The sequence below is a fragment of the Styela clava genome, chromosome 5 (genome assembly GCF_964204865.1).
Source record: "Styela clava chromosome 5, kaStyClav1.hap1.2, whole genome shotgun sequence".
Taxonomy (NCBI): domain Eukaryota; kingdom Metazoa; phylum Chordata; class Ascidiacea; order Stolidobranchia; family Styelidae; genus Styela; species Styela clava.
This window is the reverse complement of record NC_135254.1, coordinates 15,945,006-15,954,909: the sequence shown is the minus strand read 5'-3', so window position 1 is coordinate 15,954,909 and position 9,904 is coordinate 15,945,006. Positions and strand designations below refer to the sequence as shown.

At 37.9% G+C, this 9,904-nt stretch overlaps 1 protein-coding gene across 1 annotated transcript; it reads left to right on the top strand.

Annotated features, from left to right (window-relative positions):
• The first annotated feature begins 559 nt into the window (after positions 1 to 559).
• On the top strand, positions 560 to 2,120 carry LOC144422982 (uncharacterized). Its single transcript, XM_078113122.1, has one exon. The coding sequence runs from the start codon at positions 602 to 604 to the stop codon at positions 1,343 to 1,345; it is 744 nt and encodes a 247-aa protein (XP_077969248.1). The 5' UTR covers positions 560 to 601; the 3' UTR covers positions 1,346 to 2,120.
• The last annotated feature ends 7,784 nt before the right edge of the window (positions 2,121 to 9,904 follow it).

Here is a 9,904-nt window from a genome sequence, read left to right as displayed (position 1 = left end):
TTGTTTCTATAATTATATTCAACACACACGATGAGTTTCGTCATTCAAGCCAAGCGTCTGGGAATTTTATTTACATACATCGATGATGAGTTGATGACCCGACATTCCAAGTATTCACTTCATATAAGGAAGTGAATCACAAGCATTAACAATGCATGAGCAAGAATTGGAACTGCGAAAATTTATTTCTATAAAATAGGACGAGTGAGAGGGAGTCTTGGATAAGTACAAAATCTCATTAAAGACTGGCGTTATGAGGAAGAAATGTGACTCAGGAATCGTTTCTAAGAATTAAGAATTAAAAAATTACACCTTCAGAATTAACTATAAAGACTTAAGACGCATAGATGTTTTTGTGAGCATATTTCTCACTTTTTTGAGTGCCGACTTAACCAGAGTAGAAAAATTGTATTCCTCCAATCTTAATTTTCAAAGTGTTTTGTGCAGCAAACATCTTCATATACGGCCGGAATTTTATACCTGGTGGGTTTACAGATCAAAATAATTGACTGTTTACTCTTGTTTTTTACACTCTGTAGCTATATTAAAACATAAAATGTCTGTCAAACTTGATACTAGCAAAGAAGTACTTGGAAATAATATGAAGTCGGCCTTTTCCTGTTTCCATCAAGATCAACTGATATCTGATATATACGATACCATTATAAAACGAATCAAGTTACAGATTCCTCAAATTATAAATACGTATTTACGAAACTTGGATTGTGGAATAGATACGAGGAATGAAGACACTTCCAAGGTGTTAAATCGACTTGAAAGTGAAAATGAACTTCAACGTCTGAAGATTTTGAAACTGCAAAATGAGATTGATCAATATAAAGAATTTCATCTAGGATATACTGAGAAATTCCAAATGCTAACTCAGACAGTTGAAAATGCAGATTTGGAAGTTGAAAATCTGACGAAAATGACCGCAGATTTAAAAGAACGAGTTTTCGATCTAGAAGACGAATATGATAATATGGTTTCTAAGTTAGATGAAAACGAACGAAAAGAAAAACTCTATAATCTCGAATTTCATGGTGTACCCTACCAGATAGATGAGGACACAGATCAGCATATCATAAATGTTGCAACGTCTCTTGGAGTTCAGCTACAGTCTTCTGATATATCAACGGCTTATAGGCTATCCAGCACAATTGGTGCTATTGATCCAATAGTAGTCAAGTTTACAACAAGGAAAATAAGGGAACAAATAATCAGAAATCGACATAAACTGAAACTTTTTAACGGAATTTATAATCATCCTGACATATTTATTCGTGAGAATTTGACCGACGAAAACAAAGAAATGATTAATAAGATTGGAATTAGCAGAAACTGATAAGACGTGGGAATGTATCATTTCGGAGACATAATTATGGAGCTACGATCAAACCACGTAAGATCTATGGTCAACAAGATGCAAGTGGGTTTAAGCCCCGTCGGAAATTTCTTAGTTACTCAGTAAATATGCCGTTCTGATCTGCAATGAAAAAATGTCATTGAGTCATGTACCCGAAATACCAATGGACCAGAGCTTTGTGACGATGTTCGAGTTCTAAAGCGGATGAGTTACTCATCAAATATGAATGGAGATGTTAACTAGTGTAAACGACACTCTTGTGGCTGATGTCAATAACGACGCAGTGAAGTAATCAAAAAAAATGTTTCCGAGGTTATATTCGATCTGCTTTTCGTTTAACCACCAGTTAATTTATTGAAAACGAATTTAGAAAAAAATGTAGACTTAGGATACTACTAACAGCTTTGCTTTGCGTAAATCAAGAAAACGTTCGATTTCCCAGTATATACTTCGTTTATATATTTCAATTAGGATTGAATGTTGTAGGCTACAATGATTAAATTGGAATATAAGCCTTCGACTACAGTATAGTCCCAAGTCCATTAACGTTTTGCACATGATGTGATAATTATGATAAGCTTTTTTTCTTTTTTAGGCCACATACTATTGTATACATTCTTTTTCGTCAATTTTCCTAGAGTGTATATTCACACAGATGATTTTATAATTTCCCACATGTTATTTTTATATTTTTTAAATCTCTATATATATAGCTGAAGCGATAACAATTTTGCCTCTTTCAAAATCTTTTACAATACAGCAATAAAAATATGAAACTACCTTGGTCGTTGTAGTTTAGTTGTGATGTGCTACTGGTCTAATTTCCGGATACATTTATGTTAATACCCCCCTTCATTATAGTATAGTATTTCCTTCATTTGGGTCGAATTTGAATCATATAAATTGCAGAATTCGTAAGATACAGAAGTAAAGGGAATAAGAGTGGTTTCTTTTCTACCAGACCTGCAGCTGTAGCACTTGTATTCAAGTACATGCATTGGCTTTTCAGAGTGTACATGTACATCCAGCTGAAGCATTGACGAGACTACATCGTTGGCTTCTTATCGCTTGTGCGTGTAATTGGTATGAAAGAAAATTATTGGAAATGAGCAAAGTGTGAATAAAAACGAATGCTTGAGCGATTTACCCCTTCAGCAAGGCTCAAGTTGTCTCGATGCCCAGACCAGCCTTGAATACATGAAACTGGTCGCGTGATGAGATAGTAAAAGCACGGATAAAAAGCGTATTTTTGAAATGACAGGTCAGCGAAATAAAATATTCATCGATTGTCATATAAAACCAAAATCAACGTCACAAAATTCATTGAATGAGTAAATGCCTAATAGTGACGTAACATTTAGAATGAATTGTCAATATTAAAAAATTTTGTGCGATATAGTTTTAACCATCTAAATACAAAGTAGGTTGATTTCGAATGAGAAGTATATCCGCAACGCGTGGAGTTTGTTGTTGTTTGTAATACGGTGCTTTTTGTGAAGTAATATCATGCTATATGACCTGTCGTCATATTTTGCATAATTTGATGAGATGTATGCTATGAGAAAGCCTTCAGATAATCGATCGACTTTCCATACTTAATGCATTTAGCGTGGTCCAAAAAAAAAATTGCATGTATCGTAAATCATATAACCTAACCCAAATTCTTGGATGAGAAGGTTGTCGTGGTTTCACCGGGACTCAGAAATAACGAGCTACAAGCTTACCCTGTCAAGTGTATACTATCCACGTTTACTTACTATTCCGTTCATTTAAAGGCGGATGTTTCAATGTTCGCGAAATACGTGTTCTTGAAATTGTGTTATAGAGAAACATTTAAACCTTGAACATACCACAATCGTGATTTGGTTCTGATTTTATATGAACTATATATATATAGTATAAACATCAATTAAATATTCGATTGTTGTCTGATATCAACGGTTCTTCAGAAAACCAAGGTCCGTACATAAATCCATTGAGAAAAGAAGAAATTCTGAATAGGAAATGAGTCAATTTTCAAAGCAAAATATTTACCCAATAAACTTGTTGTTAAGTCATATTTCATAAGTACAAGGAAGTTTTTGTCGGCTGCGCGGCAGTTGACCGCAGTATATGCTTTTGACATAGAGGAAATTTTAAACGACAAGGTTTCAAAATTCAACTTAGCGTTTTAGCATCTATTTTCCTGTCATTCCGAAGCAATCATACCAATGGAAAACACAAGTTCGGAAGCAAATTCGGAAAGGAAAACTTATAACGTATCGAACATTTACTATCCAATGCAAATATTCGTGGCGCGTGAAATTCTGTCAATTATTTTTGTAATTGCATCAGTATATCTACTATTATCTTTGTTAATATATCACATAAAGACGTGGAAAAGTATCCGACTAGAAACTACAACAATATGGAAGGTAGTTGGGATGAATATAGCGATTTTCACTTCGATTTTGTGTGCCTTTATGCGTTACTTTCTTGAAGTTAGTTCCATCTGGGCATGGAGACACTACAGTAAATTCAACTGCATTACAATGAAAAAAATCAAGATATCCTTGGGACTTTTTAGTGTATGTTTTGTGTGCATCGCGTACTGGCTCAGACAAAGAATATTGTACATGAATCCAAGCCTGCACCATTTGAGCAACAAAGTGACGCGAATTCTCAGTGTTGTAATACTACCATTTTTGATGACACTTTTTGTCGGCCTTTTACCATATTATCTTGTCAAAAATATGGGATTCGAATCATTGCCTCCGTATGGATGTGCTGATACCCAGGATTATTTACCAGTAACAATTGTCACAGCCACAACAGTATTTATGCAACTTATTCTTCTTGGTTTATTTGTTTATCCACTAATGAAACATCGAAGAAATGTGCAGGCACTTCGGAGAGGAGCTTTGGAAGACAACTTGATGCCTTTAATAAAAAGAGCAAGTACGTCAGCACTAATATCGATCATTGTAATTTTCATGGGTTGGGTAACATTTTTCGCAATAAATGAATATTTTGATGACGCTTCCAGCATGACGACCGACTGCGCTACCATGCTTATAATACTCGGGCCTATACTTTCATTTTCTGATTGGAAAAACCGATTATTTCCATTCAGAATGAACTAAAATCCATAAAAATCTTTTTTGTTATTTATACTTTTTCATTTTAAATAAAGACTGAGATTCTATATATATAACCGCTGTGCGCATATCAAGTTTAATATGGTAATACACAATGACAATAAATGGAGCAAGTAATTTCGTTAATGGCATTTTTTTTTTATGTAGAAATTATACTATGATATATCCTGCAAGGCATTATAATTTTCATTATATTTTTCGTGGGGTTTTATTTATAATAAACAAAATTAATTTAAGATATGGGTGTTGTAATTTATGATTAGTTGATCTATCGTCTGAAATGCGTGTTGAACGATTTTTATTTGTCAGCTGTAAAAGTTATTTTTATGATCATATGTTTTTAAATTAAAAGTGTTTTTTAATGATATTATCTAGATTTATATGCAAGAAAAACGAAGTTCAAATTTGAAGCCATTGTTCTGCGTTTGAAAGTTCTTCCAGCGTGTATGTTAGGAAACAAATGCCGCACCGATCCCCACTATCATCACGCAACAATGCGTGAAACACGTAAACTACTTGTCCAACGTCATCATTTTGCCCTCGCCTTCTGTTTTGATAAGGTATCATATCGCAGCAGTAATTTTCAATCTACCGGTAATGTTCTCACATTTATTTACTAGGTTGATAAGGAAACATTTTTATCTATCGGTGTGGTGACATCTGCCCCTCTATCGAAATCACTCACAAACAAGTGGGCCTATATATCTACAACATGCCGTCAAAAATAAAAATAAATCGGGAATAAAAACCGATCGGGATGAAAACCATTTAATATAGTCTCTACACCAGCGTTGTGAAAATTTATTGAAAAATCCCAGAAAAATGCTGCATTTTGAGCACAACGCATAAGATAACATAAATCTGAGCGATTTATTAAGTGTACTTCAAGCATGAACTTACATCACGTAAGTCGTAAGCCATGAAAATTGTTTACTTCCACGTCGTTTCTAAATTGATATATAAGCCATGATGTGGTTCAGCTGAGAAGAACAGAATTTTTTATCTTTATCTCCGTTTACCTCTCATTTAGGGATGTTTGCATTTAGCTAAATTCCTGCCTACACGTTCCAAATATATTGTATACTCATTTTTCCATTAATGGTTCACATTACACAAGGAGCTTTTGGCGACGCCCAGCATGTGAAAAGTTTAAGCTTAACAGTACCGGTATATAATTTTGTTAAACGACTGTCAGACTGTTCAAGATAGATAGATAGATAGATTATTCGAATACTTCATAATATACACAAATTTGAAATGGAGAATTCTGGAGGGCGAACAAAACTTTTGAAAAATGTTAAAACCTGGGAAACACCTTTAGCACCTTTATTCAGAATAATCACTAAGTGCAACATCGGCCGTCCTTAGTACCGGAACTAGTAAAACTGCAAATTTAAACCAATGCCCTTGATTATGATCGTTATGTAGGTGCAATACAGTGACCAAACGTGCCTATTTCGTTTTCACTGTCACAACAAGAATATTCAAATCTCAATAAATCTATAACTAGATAGCGAACGAAGACCGCCTACTTGTCGATCGTTCGCAGCGACGAAAGTTAGGTGATCCCCCAAAACAGAAACTGCGGTTTCGATTCCTTGCTTTGACTTAATAGCGACACCACGTGTCTCATCACTAATTAATTAATAACATATTCACTAATTTGATTTATCTTAGCATTTTCCTTAAAAACTAAACTAAAATGAACCACGAATTTAAAACGGGATATTCACACATTCAATAGTTGAGGCAGCGCACACGATACTCCCAGATGAACGCTTTCAATTGAGGTATGAATACACCTGCTTCGAATCAACGAAGCATGTTCAATGTAATTTTTTGGAGTTAATTAGCTTCGTCACGGGCTGCCAAGCGTGACGCCGTTAATTAAGTAAGATTCTAATCCACCCGATCTTCACCAGTGGCGGTAGCTCAGGGGAAGCGTTGGGACATGATCAAACATTAGGACCGTGGTTCGAACCCACATGATAGATTGAGTTGTAGGTTGTGGGCGTGGGTCAGCAGGCAATGCAGACGGTCGAGGGGAAAGGAAGTACAAAGAGAGCAGAAATGAAAAGAAAATGGAAGACAGCATTGGAGTGAGCAAAAATAGCCGCGGAGTAACAGGTGAGAGCAGCAGCCAAGGAGAACAGAGATAGTTATGAGGGTGAACCAGCAGACAAGACAAAAGGACAGGCGACATGGGAGCCAAGCCCATCAATCAGGGCAGCCAAGGAGAGAGCAGATACGGAAAGGAAATAAATCATCAATCAGGGCAGCCAAGGAGAGAGCAGATACGGAAAGCCCATCAATCAGGGCAGCCAAGGAGAGAGCAGATACGGAACATCAATCAGGGCAGCTAAGGAGAGAGCAGATACGGAAAGGAAATAAATCATCAATCAGGGCAGCCAAGGAGAGAGCAGATACGGAAAGCCCATCAATCAGGGCAGCCAAGGAGAGAGCAGATACGGAACATCAATCAGGGCAGCCAAGGAGAGAGCAGATACGGAAAGCCCATCAATCAGGGCAGCCAAGGAGAGAGCAGATACGGAACATCAATCAGGGCAGCTAAGGAGAGAGCAGATACGGAAAGGAAATAAAATCAATCAGGGCAGCCAAGGAGAGAGCAGATACGGAACATCAATCAGGGCAGCTAAGGAGAGAGCAGATACGGAAAGGAGATAAATCAGGGCAGCCAAGGAGAGAGCAGATACGGAACATCAATCAGGGCAGCCAAGGAGAAAGCAGATACGGAAAGGAAATAAAAAAAACTGGTAGGATTAAGTTGCGGAGGTGGACCAGTGGACAAGACAAGTCCGATTGTCGAAAGGGTGAAAGCGGGATGGGTCAAGATGGGAGTAGGCGGATCAGGGCCGGAGCAGAATCGAAAGGAAATCGAATGGACAAGACAAGTCCGATTGTCGAAAGGGTGAAAGCGGGATGGGTCAAGATGGGAGTAGGCGGATCAGGGCCGGAGCAGAATCGAAAGGAAATCGAAGTGAGCAAAAAAATTAGAGATCAACAACAAAAAAGGCAGGGCGGAATAACAGGACGGCCGGGAAGAAATAAAAGTGCAAATAAGAAAGAAAGAAGTGAGCAAAAATAGATCAACAAAAAGGCAGAGCGGAATAACAGGATCGGCCGGAAGGAAATATCAATTACAAAAAGAAAGAAGGAAACAGAGAAATCAGCCAAAAGGCATCAGGGCGGAAACGGAAAGGCATCAGGGCCCCGGAGTTTACAGGCGAGAGCAGAACAAAAGGAAAGCGGGGGCGGAGTAACAAGCGGGAAAGTAAGAAGTAAGCAAAAATAGGGCAGAGCGCGGAATAACAGGATCGGCCGGAAAAAGTGCAAAGGAATACAAATTAGTCAAAAAAAGGCCATCATCAATGGACGGAATAACAGGCGAGAGCGGCAGGAGAGCAGAAAACGGAAAGGAAGTAAACCGGAAAGGCCATCATCATCAGGGCGGAGTTTACAGGAGAGCAAAACAGATCAGCCAATAAGGCTAAACAGGCGAGCAGAGAAAGGAAGTTAAAAAATAGATCTGCGAGGCTGGTTAAGAAGAAAGGCCATCCCACCCGCGCAAGCCCCAAGGTAAAAAGTGAAATCGGCATTCGGGACAAAGAAGAAGAAAGGCCATCCCAGACCCGCCCAAGCCCAAAAAATGTGAGATCGGCATGGGGTCGAGATGGGAGTGAGCGGGTCAGGGCGGAGCAGAATCGAAAGGAAATCGAAGTGAGTGAGAAAATAGATCAATCAATCAACAACGCAAGGTCGGAATAACAGGACGGCCGGAAAGAAAATAGAAAGTGCAAAGAAGAAAGAAAGAAGTGAGCAAAAATAGATCAACAAAAAGGCAGAGCGGAATAACAGGATCGGCCGGAAGGAAATAGAAAGTGCAAAAGAAGAAAGAAGGAAATAGAAATCAGCCAAAAAAGGCCAATCATCAGGGCGGGATAACAACAGGCGAGAGCAGAAACGGAAAGGAAATAATAAACCGAAAGGCATCAGGGCGGACAGGCGAGAGCAGAAACAAAAGGAAAAGTGAGCAAGCAGATGGATTCAGCGAAGAGGCAGGGCGGAGTTAACAGGCGAGCAGATAAAAGGAAGTTAAAAAAATGGATCTGCGAGGCTGGTCCCCCAGACCCGCGCAAGCCAAAAAGTGAAATCGGCATTCGGGACAAAAATAAAAATCAGCTAGAAGCAAATTGAGATGAAAATCATGAAAATCTTCATATAAGGTTTGGAGATGCGCGCTACTTAGACTTCGTTGAAGTTTCGAGTAAAAAGGTTACGTCGTTTTTGTTAGGTAACTTGGTTTCACTGGACAAAAAAAACTTGCTACAAACAACACATTGCGGTTCTTCGTTGTCATTCTGTTAAACGGTATCGATATAAAAATTATTTATAATTCTTGAAATTTAACGAGTTTTTGGATTTCCTTGGATAAAGGTTATCCTTCCTTGGTAATAAAAGTGCGTACTCTCATCCTCTTATTCGTATTCATGTGAAGCTGGCTTTTCTACCGTGGCCGTAATAGAGTAAAAATATCGATTTTGAGTAAATGATGGAAAATGCGTGTGGCTCTCTCAATTTACTCCAAGTCCAAGGTTCAATAACCTATAAGAATTGTAAAAAGATGCGATTTTTCTGACTTTCGTTGAGTTTTGTTTGCTCGTTTAAATGAAACTCATTGCAAAAAGAGGTCTTTTATTGAAAGGTCATAAGACGTTTTTTTTAATGAGGAGTAGTAACTTGAGCATATTGTTTTGGAGGGCGTCACAGTACAAAGAAGTTTGAGATCCACTGCTTTAGGCCTACACGTTCGCCTATAGAAAAACCAAAAAGATTGCTGTAAACTTGATAATGAACTACTTGAGTACTTGACAGTCAAAAAGCTAGGCCAACGGTTAACGAAAATGCCACCACCCTCAAAAAGTTTGTCCGATTTAGGCCGACGGTGACGCGATATTGAATGGTCGTCAGTTGGGCGACAACTTCACGATCCCGAGATAGCCATGGCGCCCACTTTATTCGCAATTTTGCTCCCTCTCCCACGGAACACTCGGAAGAAACTCGCAGAACACAGTTTGGGAAACGCTGGCTTACAGAGTCACAATGTACACATGTTATAATGTACAGCTTGTTTTGAAGATTTGTGTTTTGTTACGTCCCGTTCGCATTTAATTACAATATTATCCAATTGCCTTTCTTGCTTTGAGTTGTGACTGAGGATTTTTTGACTCACTACTCACTTATTTTTTATTTTTTTTTATTTTTTTTTTTTTATTAATAAAAACATCACTTTTTATCCACACGATATAACACATAAACACAATTGCACTTTAAAAAAAATGAGTTCATGATAACTTTCCACTTCTTAATGTGGTTCGACAGT

Coding starts and splice junctions, on each gene's coding strand:
- LOC144422982 (XM_078113122.1), top strand. CDS start 602: ATGAAGTCGGCCTTTTCCTGTTTCCATCAAGATCAACTGATATCTGAT.